The following is a 27,110-nucleotide window of genomic DNA, read 5'->3' as shown; positions in this document are numbered from 1 at the left end:
TTACAGAGCTCCCATAGGCAAAACAATATGTGTTCTTTAAATATGTTTGAAATACATTATTTAGAGCAATACTTAAAGTCTATATGTAACACAGTCCTATACATAATATTTTCTTCAGTTGTCAGCATTATGTTTTGCATGTTCAAACCACCGAAACAAAGACGTCCCCAATGCCTACCTTGAACAGTCAGAGTAGCAGATGCTTCAGCTTTTCCCACCATATTTTCTGCAACACAGGTGTATGAACCCATGTCACCAGCCATCACCTTCCTAATTTTCAAGGTATGATCATCTCGGATTTCATATCTAATGACATAACAAAAGAAAGCACAGTTAAGTGACTTTCTACTTGAAAGATCTCATCATTATATACACAATGCTTCAAAGCACATGCCATATTCTTTTTCTGATAATTTAAAACAAAGAGTAAAATGTGGTATTCCTCTAAGTCAGCTGGCAGAAGAAAAGCTTGTTTTTATAATTATGTGGACTAACATATTAAACTACTTTCTAAAAGAACATTTTGGGGTAAAGTTGGCATTTATTTACTTATTTCCTCAAGCTCCTATGGTCACACTAAAACAAAAAGATAGTGACCATTAATTAAATTCTTATCATTTGCCAGACTTTAAATGTTTTATAGATTTTAACTTTCTAAGTTTTTATAACAATGGTATGAAATAACTGTTATGCTCACCTCCATTTTTTGGATGAGGAAAATGAGGTATAGGAGGTAAGGCAACTTGGCCTAGGTCCTCATCTAGTTCGGTGGCAGAGTTGAAATTTGAACCCAGTTTCATTTTCAAGTTCACTCGTCTTGCCTCATATTCCCTCCCCTTAAATGTTGGGTTTTCCTTGAACTTTCACTTTAGTCCTCTTTTTACTCTACATGATCTCCCTGAGTTAAGTTATCTACTATAGTTTATATATTGATCTACTACATAAACATTTCCTATCCCTAATTCATCTAAGTTCCAAATTTGGATTTCTAACTAATAATTAGACATCATATTCCATAGGCACCTAGTATTTAATGTATTAAATAAAATTTCCATTCTTCCCCTAACATAAACCAACTCCTTTCCTTAACACATTACGTATCTTCTTTCACCAGCTGCTCCTCCAATTTGTCATTTTAGTCTTAGAAATTTCTCTTTACTGTGGAGCCCTGTCTCCATCTCACCTCCCAGTTCAGACGGTTTACATCGCTGACCCGGACAACCACAAAAATTGTGTCCCTGCCATTAGCCTCTCCCCAGAATAATGTAACACCCATAGTGCAAACAAAATTAATTTTTCCTCTTATTATTTTTTGGACATGGAGTCACACTCTGCCACTCAGGCTGAAGTGTAATGATGCGATCTCGGCTCACTCACTGCAACCTCCACCTTCCAGGCTCAAGCAATTCTCCTGCCTCAGCCTCCCTAGCAGCTGGTATTACAGGCATGTGCCACCACACCTGGCTAATTTTTGTATTTTAGTAGAGACGATGTTTCACCATGTTGACCAGGCTGGTCTCGAACTCCTGACCTCAAATGATCTGCCCACCTTGGCCTCCCAAAGTGCTCGGATTATAGGTGTGTGCCACTGCATGCGGCCAACAAAATTAATTTTTCTAAAGGGTAAATCTATTTATAATAACACTCTTGGCTCACCAATGTGCATATATTATTAGAAATTCATTACACAAAGCCCTTCTTAGTTTCAACCTGATATCTCATAACTTCTCATCATAAGTCCTATGCCCTAGCCATGCTAAACTTTATGCCACTCAAAAGATATGACATTCCTTCTCAGCTTGTGTCTATGTTGTAATAACCTATTTCCTGGAATATTCTTCTCTTCTTCCTTATCAGACTGATACATATTTTTCAAGACGTTACTTATGTGTCATGTTTCTTTGAGAACTCTCTCTGAAATTCAAATCCCCTCCTCTGAGCTGGCATAGGTTTACCTTTATGTGACAAAAGAGCTTGTGTATTAGTCTGTTCTCACACTGCTATGAAGAAATACCTGAAACTGGGTAATTTATACAGGAAAGAGGTTTAATTGACTCACAGTTCCACATGGCTGGGGAGACCTCAGGAAACTTACAATCATGGCAGAAGGCACCTCTTCACAGGGCGACAGGAGAGAGAATAAGTGCCAGCAGGGGAAATGCCAGACGCTTATGAAACCATCAGATCTCATGAGAACTCACTCACTATCACAAGAACAGCATGGGGGAAGCCACCTCTATGATTCAATCATCTCCAACTGGTTCCACTCTTAACACGTGAATCTCATGATTCAAGGTGAGGTTTGGGTGGGGACACAGAGTCAAACCATATCAGCTTGATATTGTTATTCTGTGTCTATCAATACATTTCATTTTCTGAGCTCCTTGAGAGCAGAAACTATGTCTAAACCACTACTGTAATCCCAACACCTAGAGAGAAGGCTCAACACATGTTTGCTGAATGAGTGAACATACTGGAGAAGACAGTCCACTGACAATACCTGAAAGCCTTTATTTTATTGGCTTGTTCCCTAAGGCTCCCTGATTCGTGCATCTCTGCTCCTGGCCAATTTAAGGACTTGACAGATATCAAGAAACTGACCTCTCCTACCATTCCCTGGTGATATTTTAGCTGAGGAAAAGGAAACCTGATTTTTAATTGGCTCGTGGACACATCCTTAATGCTGTATCTTTCCTCCCTTTCCTGCCTACTACCATTCCAAAAAATTAGTATTAACTGTCATCTGGCTGAACAGAAGAGAAACCTGTGATATTAAAGAATATCACATTTTACAAGGGTTCCCTGTGCAGCCCAGGGTCATGAATGCACAGTTCTTCTCTGAAAGCCTCAGAGAAAGCAGGATAGCAACTTCCTGTTTCTAATTATCTCCAGTATTGTATCTGGCCCCTGATAGAGGATTCTAGAATGGACTATTCTAACGGCCTGGATGTGGAGATGATGTGATGAAAAACGTAGAAATGCTGAGTTGATAAATCACATCACGAAACTCTGATGCGTACCTGGATTTGGGCAGCTCTCCATCATCTTTCCTCCATCGTACTGTAGGTACAGGGTCACCTCGGGCCTCACATTTAAATTCTGCACTGTCATCCACAGTTACTGCCAAGTTACTGGGTCTCTTCACAAATGATGGTCTCTCTAAAATTAAAAAGAGCCGCTTTAAGGTAAAATTTTAAAATGAACCAGCTGAAAAACACTTTAGGAGTTCAGTAAGAGCATATTTTTAATTTAAATATTAGTGAGGAAATTATTCCACAGAGTCCGCTCATTCTAGAAGCTTCTCCCTAGGTTTAGTGCTTCCTCCCAGTCCTCCTCCCACATCTTTGGCTATTTTATCTCAGGCTGCTTTCCTGATTTCTTCTCTCCTCTTTCTACCCACCCCACAAAAATACTTGGCTTAACAATATTTCTTTCTCCCTTCTATACAGATACAAAATGATAAGAGATCTATTTTTCAGGAAGAAGATTAAATAAAATTGCACTTACCTAAAACAGTTAGTTCTGCTACTTCACTCTCACGTTCCCCAACCATATTGGTACCAACACAAACATATTTGCCAGCATCACTTTTACGGGTGTAAGTGATCATGAGTTTTCCTCCTCGTATCTTAAAAAAAAGTTTCACATGAATACTATTAAAATTGCTTCAGGTATGTTCACCTGACAGAGGTCTTCACAAATGAAGACTACTTTCTAAGCATATACATCAAAGCATAATTACACCAAACAGCTAATGTGTAGTATTTGCTATTTTTAGGTAGTGACCTTAAAGAGAACTGACTCCAAAGGTACAATATAAAAAAAGCAAAAATGTTTCTCTTTACTTACATTTCATGTAAAGTTATATTCTGTATAGCTAGAAACTTGTTGCCCACTCGGCCAAGTTATTTCATATTATTTAGTTAAATGAAAAACCACAAAAAATTGCGTGAATAATTTGGTTAGCAAGAGGAAAAATAAAATTTTTAATACCATATGACTATAACTAATATTGAAATATATATTAGCTATAAGTGATTTCAAGAAAATGTATTCCAGCATTATATGAATTAACTAAAATGTCTCTAATAACTTAATTTGCCAGAGTTGCTTTAAAGGAATGTATCTTCATTGCGAAAACATAGTAGAACCTGTCATTTCCTTAAAAACGTGATGTTGCTGCCACCCAAGCTGGTTTTGGGGACTTGGGAAGCAGAGAATGAATAGGTCCCAATAAATCATCAGGAACGACACATTTGGGTACACTCTTGAACATATAATTGAATGCAAATTAATTTTAAATGTTATCAGGCATATAGTACAAGAAGTCGACTGAAACTAAACATGAATTAAGATTGGACTATCCTTAATTTAACACGCTTTTGGATGAGAGTTGAGTTCAATTACCCACGAATATCTACAATGTCCTGATCTTAGAAAGGTTTCATTGGGGACAATTTCCAGAAGGTTTATTCATAGAGGTTTTTACCTCATAGTTACCAACTAGATAAAGGAAGAAGGAAGAAGGAAGGAAGGGAGGCAGGGAGAGAGGGAGGAAGGGACGGAAGGAGTGGGGGAGGAAGGGAGGGAAACATCTAAGCACATTTTTTTCATAATACATTAAGGAGTTCATTGAAACTACTGCTTTGTAAAGGTGAGGTCCCCTCACAGTTTTGAATGCCTAAATGGATTTATTTTAATCAAGGCATCCAAACTAAGTATTCTGGCCAAGTCTTTAAATACTAGAGGAAACAAAACATTAACAAAGTTTTTAATTTTTGTGGGTTTAGAACTTGATTTTTTTTCAGTAGCATCATAAAGAAATGATCAGCCTGCTCCAGATTACCATCCAGAGATTTTTCTCTGCATCATTCATCATTCTGTCTCTCATACCCAGAACAATGCCTGCACACAGTAGTCACTCAAAATACTGTTGTTGAATGTAAACTACTATTGTTAGTCTGTTATCCAAGTTAAAATATTTCTATAAGGTTTATAACAGTTATAAGATATATTAAATTGTTTTATTTTTCATACATACTTACATTTTCAAATAGAGAAATATAAAGAAAATGTCACACAAAAAATGCACATTAGTGTTAGTACTTTTGAACATTCGTCTTTCAATTATGTGTGTATACATACACACTCACATACACGCATGCATATACAGAGATACACATTTACAGTGAATGTGTTTATATATACACATACACATATAAACATATATACATACACATAATTTTCCTAAAGTAGAATAATGTTATATATGCTGTTTTGTAATCTGCATTTTCAACAGTATGAGGCATTTTTATATTTTAAATGTTCAAGAAATTTTACACAGATCCTCAGCATCAATTTCCATGGCTACACACAATTCTAGTGTTTGGGTTTACGACATTTTACCTAGCTATCCCCCTACTGATAGATATTTAAGATATCAGTGCCAGGTAATATAGATATCTCATTCTTCCCACTTATGAACAGCACTGAAATCAGCATTCTTTTTGTATACACTTTTCTCATATGTGCAGTTATTTCCTTGGAAGGTAGCAAGGTGGGATTCTTAAATGTATACCCAACTTAAGGCTATTGGTTTATATTGCTAATGATCTTATGTTTCATAAAGTCATTTTAATATATCATTTAAATTTCTGTCTTTATCATAACCCTGCTGTGAGACTGTGTGGGGAAGTGTTAAAATAACCTCACTTTTCACTAAAGGGAACAGAGGCTCAGAAAAGTACAACCTCTCCTCCCACATACCTCTGGTATGCGCACTGTAACAACATGTTTTAATTATGCTTCCAAGTGTCAGTCCCCTGACCTTAGTGTGAGCACTGAAGCAGAGGAGCACATGTAATTCCTCATGGGAGCCCCTGTTACAACGCGTTGTAAATAGTAAAAATTGTGTGGGAGGAAATGACTCGTGCAATGTCACACAACAAGTTGGAACAAGGTGAAGACTTTAGGTAAGATATGTGTCTTTGGCTATACGCGTTATACAAATAAAAATAAATGCACAGCTCACATCCTTATTATCTTAATGTTTGATAAACTTGAGTTTAAAAAACTTGAGTTCTTGAGGTCCAGAACAATTTGAGTATCATCTTATCAAAATCTTCCTAAGAACTTTTGTAACCTTTCATGCACTGATTTTGGAACACTCGCATAAGCACTTCCAAAAACCTTAAGGAAACAAAATTATTACAGGAAAAGAGGAAGACGAAAAATCCAATATCTGAAGTGGAAGTTAAGTGAGCTGAGGTGTAGCTAGATGTTTCTTTATTAGTTCTATAACTTTGGATAGCATACCGAGCCTCTTGTTATGCCTCAGAATCTAACCTTGAAGTCTCTGGATATTTAGGAGACAAGTTTATTGCTGAAAGAATTATACAACGATACATAAAAGATATACCAAAATAAGAGGAAACAAACACATAATTTAACATTCTCTTTGTTTTAAAAGTGAGTAAGTGTTCAATGTTTTTTTATCTACTATAAAATGTAAGGCTTTAAGGACAATTTTAAGACATTCAAATACATAGAAAAATTGCGAGTCAAAGGATAATAACATATAAATAGGCCGGGCGCGGTGGCTCAAGCCTGTAATCCCAGCACTTTGGGAGGCCGAGGCGGGCGGATCACGAGGTCAGGAGATCGAGACCATCCTGGCTAACACGGTGAAACCCCGTCTCTACTGAAAAAAATACAAAAAATTAGCCGGGCGTGGTGGCGGCGCCTGTGGTCCCAGCTACTCGGGAGGCTGAGGCGGGAGAATGGCGGGAACCCGGGAGGCGGAGCTTGCAGTGAGCTGAGACCCGGCCACTGCACTCCAGCCCGGGCGACAGAGCGAGACTCCGTCTCAAAAAAAAAAAAACAAAAAAAAAAAACAAAAAAACAACAACAGCAACAAAAAAACAAAAAACATATAAATAATTTGCAACAGTGTAGATTTATTTCTACAGCTTCAGTATAATATAGTACTAATTCACTTTTACACATCTTAAATACTTGGGAATGTAGAGTTTTAAATCAACTTGCTTATGCACACGTGGGGCACCAATTAACATTATATATGACAGCCCAATGCTATTATATGTTGAAAGAATCCATACAAATGGAGAAGGAGGGAGATTTAGTTAACAAGAGTAATGAGGGGACTGCCTGGAGATCCACAGACATGAAAAAATTCCGATTTCGAGATGAATGGGAGGAAACAATAGCTGAGGTAAACCAAAATTCAAAGAGAGGTATAAAGGCCCAAGGACTTCGTAGTATATACCCTGTTACTATAGCTCCAATTACATATTACACTTGACTTAATCATGGAAAAAGTTGTATCACTAAATCTATCAGATCTATTCTGAGCCCATATCATGTGTTTGGTATTGAATATAGATAGAAAAACTGTTTCTTTTCAATCAAAATTTATTTTATAGCCATCTTTTACAACTAAATCATATTGGCTGTGTAAATTGAAAGTAACCCACCAGGCATTTTACAAATACTTTCTCTATTCTTCGTAAGTAAACAAAGCTGGAGTTTGTTTACTCTGTCAAATTTTTCTACAAGAAATGTTATTGGATAAATTAAGCATCATGAAAACCTGTTTTCATTAGTAACATAATATGACTAAAAGCATATGGTTACACAGTGTTCATACATGTAAAACTTTCATATCAATGCAAAAATATAAAACAAATCAAGGCCTGAAAAATATTAAATTTTCAAAACTTTTAATGAGAAAAATGCACTTTTTGTAACAATAGCAGAGATATTAATAATCAATGACTAAGTAAGGTCAACTAAATAGCACCTTTGTTTGTCTACTCAAGGTATTCTTTACCAAAATTACCTAGGTAAAGCCCAAAGACAACAAAATATATACGAAAACGTAACATTTTTAAAAAAGATTTCTAAATCCTAGATAAATTTTCAGATACATATACTTAGGAAAGCACAGTGAGCATGGGCTCTGGAGTCAGGCTACTTTTTATTATATATGTGTAACTTTAGCCAAGATATTAGTTCCTCTGTATCTCTGCTTTTCAACTCTAAAATGGAAACCCTATTAATATAGAACTCTAAGGATATTATGAAGATTATGAAATAAACCATAAGAAGCCCTTAGAAAATGCCTGCACATTATTATTATAATTATTACACATATGCAGTTAATGATTCAATATTGTTTTTGATCTGTCTAATAAAAAACAATATTCCTTCCTTAGGCTAAATCCAGTCGCTTTTTATTAAAATTACAATTGTAGGTCACATAATAAGGTTTAGTTAAGGATGAACCTCATATATGATGACGATCCCATAAGATTATAATGGAGCTGAAAAGTTCCTAGTGATGTTGCAGCCGTTGTAAGATCGTTCCCCAATGCATCACCTTTTCTACATTTAGATAGATTTAGAGACATGAAAACTTGCCGTTGTGTTAGAATTGCCTACAGTATTCAATGCAGTAGCATACCGTACAGGTTTGTGGCCTAGGAGGAATCGGCTATATCGTATAGCCTAGGTGTGTAACAGGCCATACCACGTAGGTTTGTAAGTAAACTCTATCATGGCCACACAACAATCAAATCACCTAACAATGCATTTGTCAGAGCGTATCCCTGTCATTAATCAATGCATGACTGTAATTACTAAAGCAACTTCCACTGGTTTCATCAGGAAAATATATATTTGCATTGACACAGCCTAAGACTTAGAAACAAGTAAATGTTAGGCTTTGTAGATCATTATTATCTCATCCAAAGCAGTGGTTCTCAATGGAGGCAATCACCTCCCCTCTCCCAGGAGATACCTGGCAATGCCTGCAGGCACATTCTGTCGTCAGAACTTGGTGTGGGATTGGAGTACTGAAGAGTGTGGGGGTGAGGGGCGGTGCTACTGGTATCTAATAAGTAGACGCCAGAAATACACATCAAAGAATTATCTGACTCAAACTGTCAATAATGCAGGGATTGAGAAACTGTGTTCTAAAGACCCAGTTCTGGACTAAGAATAAATGCTGGGTTCAAATGACAAAAGGAAGGAAGGGATACAATTAGATAATACAAATAATACTTGTTGTATTTAAGGAAAAACTGCTCAGATTTCCCAGATTCGTATAAATACTCTCCGCCATAAATTTCCCACCTCATCAACAAACCAATTTCATTATAAAATACAACATTCTGTTATATACTCACTGACAATAATGGTTAAGGACCCCAAAGGAGATGTTACAAAAAATAAAAAATAAACAAGCCTCACCAAGGCTTACTGCCTCAGGGATGACAGAGATAGAAACTGGTAAAAGTGAAAGAACAAACCACAGAGTAGGGCAAATGAACTTAAAAAACAGAAGAAAAATGGCAGCTTTCAATTTCCAAAAATTCAAATTAATTTTGGCATTATGTCAATGACTATATTGAAATGGACCTTAAAAGGCCGTAATTCTACTCTCAGTGGTCACAAATATGGAATCCATGGTGGGCTGTTCATTTCAATAAACAAAAGAACAGAAAAATGACATAGTACTATGACCCTGATTGAATATAACACACTTTCAAGCAGTGCCTCCTAGTAACAATCAACATTTTGGCCGGGTGCGGTGGCCCATGCCTGTAATCCCAGGACTTTGGGAGACCGAGGCGGGTGGATCACCTGAGGTCAACAGTTTGAGACCAGCCTGGCCAACATGGTGAAACCCCATCTCTACTAAAATAAATAAATAAATAAATAATTAGCTTGGTGTGGTGGCACATGCCTGTAGTCCCAGCTACTCTGGAGGCTGAGGCAGGAGAATCGCTTGAACCTGGGAAGCAGAGGTTGCAGAGAGCCGAGATCGTGCCACTACACTCCAGCCTGGGTGACAGAGTGAGACTCCGTCACACACAGACATAAAAGCAAAAAGAAATCAACATTTTATGTTGAGTCATATGAAAATACTGATTGTGAATTTAGGGTGAGTTTGTACATTTTAAACTGTGGTGCCCCTATGTAAGCCAAAAATGAACATTTTCTCTGTCTACATAGGGAAGAAAAATATGTCTAACACAAACAAAACACTACAAATGTGAAAATAGCACTATTTAAAATAAGCTGAAATATTTCTTGGCCAGCCTCTTCCTGCGGCTGGATTTGACAGCTGAATTGTAAACCTATCAAAAACTAGTTTGTGTAATGAACAGACACAATGTTAAACACTGAACTGCTGCAGCACTGCTTCAATTAACATAATCCGGGTAGTGGAGAAGCAGAACATGTTAAAGTTTCAGACAATGTGCTGGCATTTAGCCTGTGTCAAAAATTCAAGGCAGAGGTCTTCCTTCCTCATTACCATATACCTTACCAGCCCACAATAGTAACCACATTAGAAGACCACATTTCCATAAGCTCTAGACAGTGCTTGAAGAGGCCCTTAGCTATATACATACTTGATGAAAGCAAAGCAAAACAAAAAAATGTCCCACTGGTCTTGCTCCTTTTTGGGAAAGAGACAGAGGAGAGAGGAGAAGAAGATAAAGAATTTTAAAGTTTAAATATATTTAAACTTTCTACTTTTCTCTGTAATAGTCTCAGGTTTAAAAAATGTTTTAGAGACATAAAAATGTAAAAATTCTTGATGTGTTTAATATATATGATTTTTATACACCAGGAATTTTCCCTGTAGAAAACTAGAAAAGATTACTTTTCTTAGGGGTAAAGGCTTCTCTGAGCAGTAGGAAATCCTGCCTGAAGTGTTTACTGAATAATTATAGAGAATAATCAGGTTTAAGATGTAGCTTTTCTACCAAAGGTGAAGAAAACCATTTTATGTCTCTGGTTAGCATGGAAAAACTAGCATCAGTATTCTTATTTCCAGAATACAAAAAAAAAATTTACCTTTGCACACAAAGAAATATACTGCCTTTAAAAAAGTAAATTCAGTAAACTTTTTTCATTCAGTTCCCTTTTAAAACATAAATTCAGTAAGTTTTTTGATTGGGTTATTCTAGAGTATACAGCTTACCCTGAAATCAGTGCTCACAATCAGAAATAAAGATGAACTTAAAATGAACTCCTTGCGATGTCTTCATTTTCTACCCTAAAGCAAGTCAGATGATTTGCAGTATCTGTTACACAGGAATTTTTTTTTTTTTCCAGACATCACCCCCACAATGTTATCCATACACCTCTAGGTTAACACACTAAACAGACTGGAGCTAATTAACTAGTTTGGCTACACAAATTCTTTTCTGCTTTTAATTACATTAACCTAATGTGACTTGAATTCAACAGACCAAAAAGAAAACCGCTAATTATATTAAGGGCTTCAAAGATGATTTCAAATTGCTAACCACCAAACTGTCATAGAATTTATCTCATTTCCTTTAATATATTTTACATGCAAAATCTGTGCTTTACTAAAAATACTATTTAAAAATACATCAAAACAATGAATAATAGAATATTGATTTATAATGCTAAAAGAGAAATATGTTTCAACTAACACACATAAGACACACATAGGTATCATCATACCAATAAGCAATTATGCAGTACTAAATTTTTATAATCTTTGAAAAGATTAAAGGCTTGAAAATATTCATTTACAGTAGTAAGGGCTTGACAAGTGGGATTTACCTGAAGAATGAAGTTGTCTAAAGCACCTGAGTTTAGAAATTATTTTTTCAGAAAAAAAACTTGATTCGTTTTGCAAAGTAAGTGAGATGAGAGGTTTTGAATTACAGTCTAGTGTATCATCCTTAAACAATTCACCACTAACTCTCCTTGTGCAGAATATCTCTTCATAGAAATGCTGTCAATTCTGCCTGGATCTTTGACCTACAGAATATCTCCTTGTGCAGAATATCTCTTCATAGAAATGCTGTCAATTCTGCCTGGATCTTTGACCTACAGAATAGAGAGCAAGCTGTTGTGAACTACAGAAGTGCCTGGCATGGCTTCTTAACAACAATGAGATGCAGGTAACCCAGATGGCCAGTCATAGCCCCCAGACATTCCGCTTGGTGAAATCAGCTGCAGGACAGTTTTAGATGGTCCCTAAGGACGCCTTTCAACAGAAACATATGAAGAAGAGTCACAACAATAACGACTTTTATTTCTCTAAATTTTGGCATCAAATTAACAATAACAACAACAACCACAACAGTAACAATCCAGAAAAAAATAACTTGTCTGAGGAGGGTGCAGAGAATAAGAGGAGGCAAAGTAATACCCATTACTTTCCAATCTGGCTGCAAGAATAATATCAGCCTTTAATGTTAGTTCAGATTAAAGCATTCATATTGTCTAATGCATGCCATCCTATTTCTCAAAAATAATCATGCTTTATTGCATTCTAATTAAGCAAAAGCATTGCTAGTACCATAATTATTTTGTATAAATGATAGACAAAGAATTGGATAATCAATCTCAAAAGTATCCTAGTAACCTAAAAATATATAATCAAGTAAAAATAACTCATAAAATTAAGATATTATACAATATAAAAGAAAATACAATATTTCTTATTTTATAATATTTCTTTGTCATATTCCCAGGTAGGTACTGCAAAAAGATTAATTTAAAAAACTACATCTCTTATTAAATAATTTCATGTTTTTATTAACTATGCTTTAATATCAAATCCAGATAAATTATATTTCTGAACATACACATTAATAATTTTGCTGTTTGTCTTTAAGACCTAAATTTTAATGTAGTTAGGTATTAGATAAAAATGTAAATTGTTGATAAATCAATTCAAAACCATCACCATAAAAAAATCATTGATAGAGAGCAACTTATACTTACTGATCTAGTGACCAATACTTCTCTTAAGTGTGAGAACAAATTTCAAGAAATTTGTTTTTATATATTCTATAAAAATGTGTATTTTATATATTTATTTGTACTAATCTCATAAAATAATTTTAAAATTCTATGCATTTATGACAAAATGATTTTATATTAAATATCAAAGCAAATGTTTTATTTTAGATTAAATAAACAATAAACCTCAGCCAAGTCATGGTTCTTCTTGGTTAGCAAAGTTTATTAAAGATTTTTTGATCTTTGTATTTTTTATAAAAGCTATTGATTTTTTATTCATTTTCCCAAAATTTGTTACCTCACTCTATTCCTATTTTATTCTGGTTCACGGGGACCTAAAAGAGAGAGAAAGGGGAAGGAGGAGCGGAAGGAAAAGGAGGAAGGAGAAATGCATTATTTTAATGACTTCCCACTCAAGTCTCTGGATTAGATATGATCTGGTTTCACGCTGTGCATCCACAGGCCATCAGGTAAACTTGTCTTTAACTCAAGACCAGTCTAATACGAACTCAAAACACAAAATGACAGCACTGTACCCCCAGATGGATGAAACTAAGGAAAACAGATTGTACACTAATATTTATAAGATTTTGCTTTTTCTTCTAGGCTATAAAATAATTATACCCAGATTAGTCAGCTTTCAATTAAACTGCAAAAAGTACCTAGATTTTACAAATTATTCACTAGTCCATTCTCGAGTGAAGGCTATTTCATCATTTACAGCCTGCTTCAAGTGTAAATAATGTTCCTGGGATTTGCACAAAAAATGTTTTATATAACAAAAGGACACCGGGGCAAGTACACACACATTGTAAAGAAAATATGAGAATGATAAATTGAAAGCCATGACCATTCTAAAAATTCCAGGTGACATAAAAAAGGACAGCATTGCATGGAGAAAAGCCACAACTTGTTTCAGGTCTTTCAACTACTCTCTTAGGAGTGGAATGGAGAGGAAAAATAGGCAATTCGGATCTCTCCATTGGCGTCCCACATTTGCCCGGGTTCGGGCTACATACACACAAGAGAACACGACCCAGTTTCATTTGTTTCCTGGTACACTTCACAATACCATTTGAAAACCACCATGAATTCAGCCAGGAGTTTAAACACTCTTGATCATCAGAGAGAAGCAACAAGAGACTCATGCAGAAAAAGCAATTATCCCAGTGGGAACACGTGGCTCTCTGCACAGCTTGGTGACCTGCCAGCTGAGAACACAGGCCTGGGAGAGTCCCCGCCTAGGACTCTGGCAGCTGCACTTCCCTGCTATTTCCATTTCTCCTCCTAAACTTCTCATTTCTTCCTCATAGCAATTTATAAATTGGTAGTTGGCTGTTTGCTGCTGCAGAAGCACACCTATGATAATTTGATTATAGACCACATCAGGAAGAGCTGTACTGCTAATTGCAGGTAAGTGGGAGCCACCCCGCAGAAAGACATACTTACAGGAAAGGATTTTCTTCATGAAAGTATAAATTAGCATCTTGCTCTCTATCAAAAGTATATCACCAGAGAACCTTTTTATGATTCCTAACTTGAATAATAGAAAGAAGTAACACAGCCCTCTTTAAACATACCAATTTTGCTTGCTTAAGTGTAGCTCAAAGACGATATGAAGCCTTGGGTATGGCATTTTTCTGCTGGACACCCATTTTCCTGGGCTAGACAGAGGTACGTAGCCTAAAGCCATCAGCCAGGAAAGCCCCTTCTAATTTATAGTATTACCCAGGAACAGACAACTGCTGAGTGCTGACACAATGGACAGCAGATAAAACAGTGAAGGCTTTTTAGCAGATTCCCCAGGTGTCTGGTTCCCAAGTCATTAAGACTAGAACCCCAAAGTGAATCCTATAAAGGAGGCAATATAAAGAGTGGTTTTAGCCTTTGTTAGCTATCTTCTAAAAGTAAGAAAGCTAATTGATTTTTACCTCTATGAAAATTCTAGGTAGATTACATGCTAGCATTCAGCATTAATATGAAAAATTGATTTAGCTTATAGCTATTAAAGTTAATGTATTATTTCCTTCACAGGTCTCATGAAACAGTGTCCTGCTGTTTTAAAGGTAAAAAACAAAGTCTTATGGGCAATTTTCACTTTCCCACAAAACCAGGTTTCGTTTTTATCACCTCATCCAACCATCTGGCTCTAATTCTGAATTTACATACAGTCACTGCTAAGACAGCCTGAAATAAAAATCTACAAGGGAATTATGACTATACTCTAGAAATAAAGATGACAAATGTTCATAGTATTTGAGGGGAGAAAAGCTCATTTTCAAACTCTTGGCTCTTCTGAATTACAAGTACACCAGCTGAAAATACTTTGCCAACAGTAAATCCCTTTTCCTCTCTGTGGGTTCTTACACTTAGCTCTATAGTTTGGTCCAGTGTGAGAAATTTCCCTCACTACCAAATGCTTGCTAAGATAAAGCCTTTTCCAGAGATCATGTGTAACTTTTTACCCTTGAAATTTACATAGACTTACATTCTGTAGAAGACACAACCATGGCAAAGTCAAATCAAGGTTGGGTATGAAAGGGATTCCTTGATACAGATTGACCAATTTTACTTTATATAAATACATTTTTTATGAGAAAATATAAAACACATTTAATATTACTAATTAAGATTCTATAGAAGAAATATTCCTAAAATAGCTCCAAATTCAAGTAAACACTCATGCACATTCTGTGGTATTTGAATCCCAAAGAGTCAAAGGAGAAAAAGAAGAGCTTGCAAGTGACAAGCTTAATTGATTAATCAGAAGTTAGGGCTCATCAGACCAGGGTAAGAGATTCAATATCCATATGGCCAGTTGCTTCACCCTCCTTTGTTGAACACGAGATTATGCTAGAATGTAGCTCACTCATTTGGCAAATTTGTGCCTCATTTCATATGGAAAACATGTTCAAAACATACATAAATCCCATATCTTCCAACAATACACATGTTAACATAAATTAAAATATTTCTACACACCTCCTAAGAGGAAGCAAGTAGGCTAACTCCTCAATATGAGGAAGAAAATATGATCCTAGAAAAACAGGTCTGACCTAGCGCTTAAAAAGGAGCTTTCTAGTGGGGTAAACTTCAAAATTATAAATAGGTACTTTTTGCTATTTCCTGAGAACTAATAATTAACTCATGGACAAATAAGAAATAAAAATAAATTCATCCTGACCATTTCTATTTCTATAATTGTTGGTGAAAACAAAATAACAGAGAAAATGATCTGTGTAAAGGGTATTGTAAAAACTGTTTGGAGGGATATTTATTCGGAACATTCTTTTTTAGTCATAAATGGTTCCATTCCATAGCCAAGACAAAAGCATGCTGAACAGAAAATGTAATGCAAATGGTATTAATTGTACTAAGGGATATCAGTGTTTTACATGGCTTCTAACCCACGTCTAGGTTATACTGTTGGAACTTTGAGCTGAGAAATCAGAACCTTGTGCATCCTAGGTTGCTTCCATAGAAAGCTATCTAAGAGTTCCAGCATTTAGGGATTGGAAAGGTCCACTAGAAGTTACATTAGTCAGTGTGAAGATTAAAGAACAAAGTAAAATCAATGAGAAAAGCTTGATCTGACATTCCCTGCCTCTCTTCTGCATAGAATATATGTTTTGTGATGGCAAAAACTTTCTCCTAGTCTTAACATTTAAAAACACATCACTTACATAGAAAGTATACTATCAGAATTTTTCACAATCTAAGAGATCGGACATACAGAATTCTTATGATTTCAGTCATCTCTTCTGAAAAAAAAATGCCAAATATCTTCAAATTTATGTTAAAAGCACACTATTTTATACTGCACTGTAGAAGACAAATTCAAATTCTGACCACTCCATACTAAAATAACAAATATATTTAAATTCTCTGGAGTTTCTATAGAAATTTTAAAGAACTTAAGAACTGCAAAAGCCTCACATCTGAAAAAAATTATGTTCTATGTGTAAAATGCCTTTGACAGTTCTTTCTGCAAGTATACAAAAAATGCATCAGTGAATCCGTGGTAAATTTAATAAATGTGCCAGTGTATTTAAGCAACAATCTGTATTATTGCTATTGTTTTAATTAATGAGAACTGTGATACACCAACACCAGCTATGTACATAGCATTGTTACATGCATCATTTTTAACGTTGAAAACATTCTCAGAAGGTGTATTTTCCTATATTTTGGATGAGAAAATTAAGGCTCTGAGAATATCAAAAGTTGCTCCAGATCATTTGGTAAGTGCACTGAAGGTCATTCTACATAGATCCAACATAAAGCTTCTATACAGGGCTTTCTTTGAGACAGAGAACAACGGCTTACATTTTTTTTTTTGCTTCCCATGCCACAAACTACAAATTCACAGTATTTTTTAAATGTATAGATCCTCAAACTGAATGGCTGGAAGAATGAATAGTTGCTCTCCATGGACCTTCCTGAGCACATTACATTGAAGTTCCCCCCTTCCAGCACACCCCATATTTAAGCCTGACCAATCTGGACATCCAACCTAATGGCCATTAGTCCATGTAATTGTCAGCAGAAAAACAATGTGCATGTTTACATTTCATATTTGCATGTGTTGTCTGTAGGACTAATGTTGTAAGGTAAATATCCCACATGCATTTCTATGCAGAAGAATGGCTCTCCTGTTCCCATGCAAACATGCGCTTATTATTATGAATGTTTAAAGGTTAAACAGAATATTTACAAGCTTCCCTAATAAAGATGGGGAAGTGTGGCATGATCTTTTATACGCATGATGCATGGAACAATACAGTGATGTGATATATCGAGGTGAGAGAAGAGTGACACCATGCATGTGAAAAGACTAAGGAATAAGAAATCATGGATTCCTTAGTAAATTGTACTCTATCTCCTCAAAGAGACAAATTTACATTATTTTCAGCCAGTATTATACAGGTTCAGCTCAACTGCTTTTGAAATGTTCCTATACAGTATGATGCTCTTAAAGGTGACTTAAGCAAAAGCCTGTTTCTAATGCAATAGGCCTTTAAAGCTTTGTGATCACCTCGATTTGTAAGATTTAAGAAGAGTAAACCTGTACCATCTGGTAGTAATTTTGTTAATGCACAACAGACTATTTTACAAGTGTACAATTTATCATATTATCAAATTCTTTGGTCTTAAGGAGATAAAAACGGCAGTGGTCAGATGTTACCAAGAGCTGTTTGGTTAAAGTAACTAACCTTTAAACAAAAGAATTGCAGAATCAGCATTAGATTGAGGAGATACTAGCCTCACCATAAAACTTAGAATTATTCTTTGAGAGAGAATATTTAAATAAAAGTGATAATGTGGGCAAGATGAAGAAATAATGCTAATCATCACCAATTATAAATAATGAAAAGGAAATCTCAATCCCCTGTAAAGTGATCAGATTAAAAATAATTGAAAACTAAAAGGCTTAAGAAAATTTCTTTGATTTTTTGCATTTTGAACCCTGTTTTAAGGAAAGGATATTGTTCACAACATCTTGTAAAATCAAATGCCCTTTTGAATGTACTACTTTTTTTTTTTAAAGATTACAATTCACTTTGCTTGATGTCAACAGAAAGAAAAAAATGCAGTCTGTACTATCATAAGCAATCAGAAAGACTATAAGCAATTAGAAAAGTCAACTTTTTAAAAATAGAGCATTTACTAAAAAGTATTGATATGTAAATATTTGTCCAAATTAAAGATAAAATGTACAAACAATTCTTTAAGATAAATTCTAAAACTATATTTTAGAGAAATATTTCATCTGATAAATGGAACACTGAGAATTAAATAAACTATTTAGGACATCATCCATGAACCCACAAAAGATTGGGCCTTTAATTTGGCAAACTACTTTAACCTATAATTAAACAAAGTGCTCCCTGACAGTAGAAAAATCCCACTAGTCCTTGGCTATTGGGAGACATTTAATGGCCTGATCAGATATATCAAAGTGCTTGGAAACTGAAGAAACTCTAGCTGCTTGTGTAAGCATATATTTTAAGAAAAAAGTAAGAGAAGAAACAACATTTGCATGTCTGCTTTCTATGCTGGGGTGGCAACCTAATCCGAAATTCCTACTGCAGGTTTGTTATTTGACCATGTGTGTTCATTTTGTATCATTTTAATACAGTACTTCTGCTTAATATATGGTATTATTTTGAATTATGAGGTACAACTTTCTTTTTGGCTGATTACTCCAATTTCTGAGACACTTTCTGCTTTCTGGAAGGTCTATTCTGACTAACAGATCATGGATGCTAACTAGCAGCATGCAACCATATCAGGTTTCGTCTCAGTGATTTTCAAGAGTTGGCGGAATTCCCTGTGGAAGGCAGCATAGGCATACTTGGTGAGGCAGTCCTCTACGTCATGCAACGTTACCTTGACTGAAACTAACATGTGGGTGGAACTAACTTTTGGAAAAGTATCCAAACCTGTTTTGGGTCTGAGTGTGCTGACTCATGCCCATAATCCCAGTCCTTTAGAAAACCAACCTTGGCAACACGGTGAGACCCCATCTCCACAAAAAAAAAAAAATAGCTGGATATGGCTGCACATACCTGTAGTCTCAGTTACGCACATGGCTGAAGTGGGAGGATCACCTGAGCCCAGGAGACTGAGGCTGCGGTGAGCCATGTTCACAGCACAGCACTCCAGCCTGGGCGACAGAGAGATATCCTGTCTCAAACAAACAAGTAAAACCAAACGACTTGTTTTTTAGGAAATCTATTTGGAAAAACAAAAACTCCACAATCATCTCAGGAGATTTAAGAGGATACTAACAAACAGTATGCAACAGTCAAAGCAGGATAGCATATCAACATTGTATGATATCAAAACTGAGGACTTTAATTCATATGTAAGTTCATTATAGTACTTAGATGAAACTTGAAAATATACAGTATATTGCTTCCCAAAGTCACCAAAGATTATTTGTTGAACTAGAAAATATTTTGTTTGGCAATCTTTGGTGTCCAATGCCTTACTTCTGCATCTAAACATACTTCACCCCTCTATGGTCCTGGAGTCAGTTTATGTAAAGTTAAAAGAACTTTATAAGGAATAACAAGCAGGTGTTTCAAAGGACCTGGACAAAAATGGGCATGTAGATTATACATCATAAAGCCCATCAAGGTATATATCTTACATATTGAGACTCATATATTGATGTAAACCTATACATTGACCAAAACAGGATATACTACAGTTTTACAAGTGTTTGGTTTTATGATCCATGAAATATCTAATTCAAAAGGTTTGCTTTAATTTTTGAAGTTAAATATCTTTCACCTTTCTAAGTTATTAAATTTAGTGTAGAATGAACAGGAACTGAAAATCAAGACAGGAGAACTTAAAATAATGCTTTATAATGAGGCTGCCATCAACAGTCCTCAAAATACTTTTGACTACTGTGGTTTGATTCTCAGAATGATCCTAATAAACAGGCAAACAAGATATCATTGTCTGAATATTTTCAACAATTAAAGGACTTGACCAAAGTTTGGTTGTTAGAACAGTTTCAAAAAACATGCTTTGGACATAACAGACCTTTCCCAAGATGGTCACAGATTAAGCTTAACTTACTATTTAAATTGCTGCAATTTATTTTCTGTTTTGAATGAGATTGTGTGACAACCTCTGATATTCAGTCATTTAAGATCAATTTCTATATGTTCGCAATAATATGCAGAATGTACAAAATATTAATCAAATCGATGTAAGGCCATCCCTGTATCTAATGGATAAATAAGCAGAGAAATGTACTAAACCCTATATATTTAAAATACTACTTTCAATGCTGTTACCAAGATAGGAAATACTGAATTTAGAACACAAAACAAATGGAAAAATTATATGAAATAAATCCATGAAAACCCTTTGTTGTTGAGTTTTTTGTTAAGATATATCATAATCAAATTTAAGTGTCATTTTAGATGGGTTGATCAGGTCTAGTCTGTCATGGGAAAAATCCCAAGAAGAACTCTTATGATGGGAGACTCTACACTAAGCCATTATGTGACTCAGGGTAAATCAATGGGCTTGGCCTGTTGTCCCTGAAAACAAGGACCTTGCCTATTCACAATCTCTCAACTCTGCTCCATCTCTAAGATTCTATATCAGTATGTCACACTGATAGCAATGTCTTTACTCACAGAACTAACTTGTGTAGTATCTCCTATTTTTAAGCCAATAAAATATCATGCTTTAGAATAGAGAAATGGTGTGGATGATACCCTCTTCCCATTTTACAGGAGAGTAAGATAAGAAATGCATAATTATATGTGGAAATAAAATTAACAAAATCATATATATTCAAATTAGCAACTTTTCATCCCTGAGTATCCTAAAAGACAAAATTTCTGACTTATATTTCATTCATTTAACACCTTCTCAAGAAATATGTATTGAGCTTCGACCACAAGACAGACATGAGGAATACAGGTAGCCTTTCATGTCTTATGTATATTAGATAAGCAATATATAAATCATAATTGAGAATAGATTATAAGAGAAGCACTTGGTAAAAGGAAAAGGAACAGATCATAGGAAGAAGAAATCTAGTGTGGGTATTTGGGTGGGATTTTGCTGATGGTTCCTCTGAAGAAGTTTTCTTTGAGACCTGAAAAATGAGTGTGTTAGACAAAGGGGCTGTAGGAACAGAACATTACAGATAGAAAACCACATGCCACGACTCTCATAAATTGGTACACCAAGCTGTTGGCATGCAAGCTTTCAAATGCACATGTAACATATGAATAGTGAAAAGACAGAGCAACAACCAAATGCTCATTGAAATTATCTTTTTAATTGCATTGTCATCTAAACTAATTTGTGTACTAGAATGGAGAATGCTTTAGTTTATTGCAATCCTTTCAAAAGAGTGCTTGGACTTCACAGGTAGGTGTGAAATACTTGGCTTTCTTTTTTCTAGTTTCAGGGTCCAAACGTGATGAGTCTATGTGTAATTACTTAAATAAAATTGCAAGCGTATGGGAAGTTTCAGGATGTTTCTTGGGAAGAGGAACCAGCCTTTCTCAACCAGAACTTTGCATCTGAATCACATAATTTCTCAATTCCCCTAAGGATAATACATAACGAGAACTGTTCTAGATGCATGGGAAAGAAGCTGATTCATTACACACAGTGGATACCTTTAGGGCACTAGGACAGAATTCTCCTGTGGAATAAGCAGTTGATGATAGCATTGCCCAATAAAGGTATACATAGAACTTGAATCAGTTTCTTAATTTCAGTGTTAGTCTAAACACTTTACTTACTCATAATGTTCACCCAGAACACTCCTAGTGATTCTGTGGCAACTGAAAATTCTCACAGTTATGAATCAGATATAGATAGAAATACGTGCAGAGGAGATAGAAAGCTGGATCTTTGTTCACATACATTTATATTATCATCTCGCTTCTTGAAGAAAGTTGGGATTGTTATGGCATGAGTAGTTTCGGATTTTCCTTTACCATCAAGATTTAGATGACTAAACATATTCAGAGATCAAATAGGTATACTAACAACAATAATAAAGAGAACACCATTACTAATGTGTATTAAGTGTGTCACCATTTACAATGATATTTAACGTGCATTTTCTCACTGAATTTCCTCAACGACACATTGAACTAATCTACGTATGATTAGATAATTCATTTCACAGATGGAAACGATGAAATTTATAGAGATCAAATGTCTTCCATAAGATCATGCATTTAATAGGTTTTGAAACCCAAAATTATAATGTGGTCTTATAATGCCCAAGTCTATGCTTTGTTCTACTAATCCCCAGTGTTTCAATTATTAAATATGAAAATTAAGATAGACAGGAAAAAATTATTTTTAAGTCATATATTCAATCCAATTACTGGTATAATAAAGTTGTGTTGACTTAACATATTTAAATCCCAAATAGAAAATTTATTTTGGAAAATAAATAGAATACATAACGTGCATTGACACTTTATGTAAGATGAACCCGAAAAAAAAAATCTACTTCTAGTTTACTACTCAGGTTTCCTTTGACCTTCACACAACAGAGCTATATATTTATTTTGCAGAAAACAAATTTAACTTCTCAGGGAAAAGGGGCTTTATGACATCAGCTGTATTAAGTATGTTAATTTCCTCTAGGGGAGAGGAGGGGAAGAGGAAGCAAAAGACATTGAACAATGAAAGAAATTGGAAGAGCAGACGAAAGCACTAATCGAAGGAAGGGAGGAGAAGCAGATGGCGTAGGAAGGAGACATGTGGGAATTGGGGGGAAAGGAAGCAATTGGCAAGGAGTGGGCTGAATGCCAAATTTGTGAAGGATCTGAAGGGCACTAGGGATTTGGATGGGATGTGAGTCAGCTGCTTTTTACCAAAATATCACACCAACAATGGAAATCAAAGAAGCCTACAAAGACACACAGGAAGCCGAAAAGGACTGGGAAAAGACCTGATGACACACTCCATTCTAATAATTTTACCTCGTCAGCATGGGAATGGGAAGTGTTACATAGTTATTTTTGGTTTTTTGGTTTTGTTTTGTTTTTTTACTGCATAAGTAAGTTGTTCTCCGACCTTCATTACAAATTTTCAGATCTTTAACTTGCTTTTGAAAGAAATGATACAGATAAAACCCTTCTATATATTTTAGCGATTTTTTACTTACCTTATATAAATGTGATTTGTTATTCAATGTCACTCATACACAAAACAATTCATTTAAACCTTCTAGGATTACAGTGACCAACTATCCCCATTTTCCCAGACCTGAGGGATTTCCTGGGAATAGAATTCTCATTTCTAACACCAGGACCATCCTGGGCAAAACAGAATGGCTGATTTTCCTATGTAAGGTAAAAATCTTAAGAAAAAGCTACTAAATGTACTTGTTCATCATACTAAAGCATACTGATGCTGTAAAATTTTTTTCTACATTTTGCAAAGAAGAATGGATAAAATCTTAATTCAGTTATGCAATAAATAGACGAAGTGAAAAAAAACAGTTACTGATTGGAAAATGGCTTTGATGAAAATAAATATCTTATAAACAAATTCTTTCCCCATCATCTAAATTGTTTTTTCAATCAAGTAAAAACAATGGTAGACATAGAGGATATTTGTGACATGCTACTGTGAGGACAGTAGAAAGAAGAATAAACAAGTCAGCATAACTTATCTCAAGGAATAATATAAGTCATTCAAAAATGCTTAAGTCACAAAGGCTCATACCAGCTAAGAATTTGAAGCATGAAAAAATGACTTTTTAAGCTCTTGTTCTTAATAAAATGAAACAATTCAGGATAAATGATTGACAAAGGTTATCATGAAGAAAATAATTCTGAAATTTCAGAATTGAGTCTAGGCAGAGCTTAATATTTATACTGTGTTGTTAATGTGTTAGTTTTTACTGTACTTTATTATATCTATACAAAATTCTCCAGACACTATATTAACAATATTTTATTTAACTCAATTTTTCATTTGTTATGTAACATCTCATAATTGCTTACTTTTTTCAGCAATAAATTTTGAAATCTGTGCAGCTAATGATATTAGAACCTGGCTAATTCACAATTTGGACTGATAACTACAAAGCATATTCAGTTGAATGATTTACTGATTTATAATATCCTCTTCAATATAAATCCTTCTTTTGGTAAATGCCAAATGATGACAGTTAATTGTTTTCTTTAGATAATCTCTAATCTCTTTTTAGGTAAGACTTCTGGTCTTCAGAATAAATAATTTTAGGTTGTCTGAGCTATAATATTTGGCCATATTGGACCATTTATGTGCCATCTTTTATGAAACTACTCAACCTTTCAAATTTAAAAATCTTTTTTATGTTATAGATTTCAATACTGAACATAATATGGACTAGTTCTTGAACATGCCAAACCCCAGTTTCAAGACCACCACAACTTCCATTCTGTGAACTAATCTCTCCAAATCCTTGAATATTAAAAATAGTACTTCATAATGGAAACTAAGAGATACTGTCGTCCTGAGTCAAAATTTGCACTGATAGCATAGCAGAGTTGTTATATATGTTGCAGAATCTATAGGACCCTATAAAAATGTTATGAATGAAAAAAATGGAAGTGACCCCTTGGTTGCCCTCTCTTTGCCCAACAGCCAATTTAGATGTAGCGACTGCATTAGCAGAAGTTTAGTATGTATCTGACAAGATTGTTGTCAGGATTAAATGGGTGAATATACATAAAGTGCTTATACTACGACCTGGCACATAGCAAGTGCTGTCACCATCATCATCTCCTCCTTCTTCATCTTCTTTGTAACACTAAATTGACAAGTATAAGCGTACCCTAATGTAAAGAAAATAGCTTAGGCATTGGGTTTTCAGGCGGATAAAATGAGATTATATAAAGCATATAATACATAGCAAGTTCTTAATATTCAATAGCTATATTATCTCTAAAAATTGACATTTATTTAGATTACATTTAATAAAATAAAATTTAAATAAATAAATGTAAATAATTTTTATTTACAATTTTTCAGATTAAAAAGGAACTTTTTCCTTTTTTCTTTTTTTTTGGGGGGGGGGATAGAGTTTCACTCTTGTTGCCCAGGCTGGAGTGCAATGGCGCGATCTCGGCTCACTGCACCCTCTGCCTCCCAGGTTCAAGAGACTGCCCTGCCTCAGCTTCCCAAGTAGCTGGGATTATGGCATGTGCCACCATGCCTGGCTAATTTTTTTGTATTTTTAGTAGAGATGGGGTTTCTCCATGTTGGTCAGGCTGGTCTTAAACTCCCAACCTCAAGTGATCTGCCTGCCCTGCCCTCCCAAAGTGCTCAGATTAAAGGCATGAGCCACCGTGCCCGACAAAAGGAACTTTTTTTCAATAGACTTTCATGACACAGTTATGCAGAAGAGCTAAATACAAAGCCTTAAATAACTATCTTGTAACATTCAATAAACATATCATGTATACTATGTAGCAGATATTGGAAATTTATTATTGTTTCTGTAAATATTCATTTACTAATCTAAAACAAAAGGTTTAATTCCTACTTGCCAATTTGCAGATCTCATATAAATACATAAAAGTATCATATTCTGTTAGTATAATGGTATTAATTTATGATCTTATTTTAATAGATATTAAGATAAACTATACAGTTGCTTTTGTCTCATCAGTTATCACCTAGGTACTATTAAATACCTTAATATTTTATTTCATAAACACATTTGTGTTTATGCTTGTAACAGTCAATTAAACAAGTTTTATTTATAAGCCATCCTCCCTAAGAGATCAGCAATTTCATCTCTATGCCTGCAATTCCTGCAGCTACCACCAGGTTCATTTTATAGAAATCCAATACAAAGTATGAGAAATTGATGCCTGGAACTTGGTGCAATTGTCTGTGACCCAAAGAACTGTGCTAATTTATAACAAACTCACCTTTTTGCTGAGATAAAAATAACAAAATTGTCTAAGAAAACAAATATAGAATGGCAAAATTTTAAACAAACTTAATCTAGGAAAATATTTGTGATGTCTACTTTAAATGTTTTAACTTTTTCCTTAATGTACAAGGCAATTTCAGTTTTCAGACTGAACAAAATAATTATGTTTTCAATACTTGGTGTTAACTTTTTCCCAATCTTAACATTTTCTTTTTCCCACCCTAATAAAATATCTTGAACTTAAATGCAGTATTTCTAAAAAGTAGTGAAATTTTTAAAAATCGCTTTTTGTAAGGTATTTTCAAAGACATCCAAAAGAGCACTTTAGTCCTCCAATTTATCTTTATAAGAAAATTTCATTTATTAACAAGATGGATATGATTAAGTCTCAAACACATGAAGTAAATCAATTTAATCTAGCCTACCAGTTAAACTACTTTTATTTCTAACTCTAAATATAAATACTCATGTCTAGAAAACAAAGAACACTAGAGACAAACATCATTTAAGGCCTCTTTCAAATGATTCTAAGAAACATGTGCCAAAAAAGTTCTAAGAAATTCTCCTATCATGTAAGACAATAAGAAAATGTTATTTATATATTCATGGTTTATAATCATCTGGATCTAAAATTTGGCTCTGAATCCAGGTCATTGTAAGAAGAAATGAATTAAGAACTTAAAAAAAACCACAGGTGCAGCTATCATTCAACTACATATTTCCCTTTTTTGTAGGGTGTGTCTTTGTTCTCACAGCTGGGAGAGGTGTACTTTAAATCTTCAACAAAGAAAGCCACCACATTAAAGAACTCTAGAAATTCCTATAACCAAAACTGTAGCAATAAGCATGCAATCTT

The 27,110-nt window shown here is 34.8% G+C and overlaps 1 protein-coding gene across 8 annotated transcripts in view; it reads right to left on the bottom strand.

Moving 5' to 3' along the window:
• The window catches only part of ROBO1 (roundabout guidance receptor 1), a 1,154,304-nt gene that overhangs the window by 109,633 nt on the left and 1,017,561 nt on the right, over positions 1–27,110 (bottom strand). For all 8 annotated transcript variants that reach the window (XM_005548415.4, XM_065539306.1, XM_065539308.1 and 5 more), the window contains 3 exons: positions 3,508–3,628; positions 3,021–3,159; positions 179–306 (listed from right to left, as the gene is read on the bottom strand). In XM_005548415.4, coding sequence (XP_005548472.3) covers positions 179–306; positions 3,021–3,159; positions 3,508–3,628 — 388 coding nt within the window. The remainder of the gene's footprint in view (positions 1–178; positions 307–3,020; positions 3,160–3,507; positions 3,629–27,110) is intronic.

The sequence above is a fragment of the Macaca fascicularis genome, chromosome 2 (assembly GCF_037993035.2).
Source record: "Macaca fascicularis isolate 582-1 chromosome 2, T2T-MFA8v1.1".
Taxonomy (NCBI): domain Eukaryota; kingdom Metazoa; phylum Chordata; class Mammalia; order Primates; family Cercopithecidae; genus Macaca; species Macaca fascicularis.
Note: the sequence above shows the minus strand (reverse complement) of the source record. Positions and strands in the feature narration are given on the sequence as shown.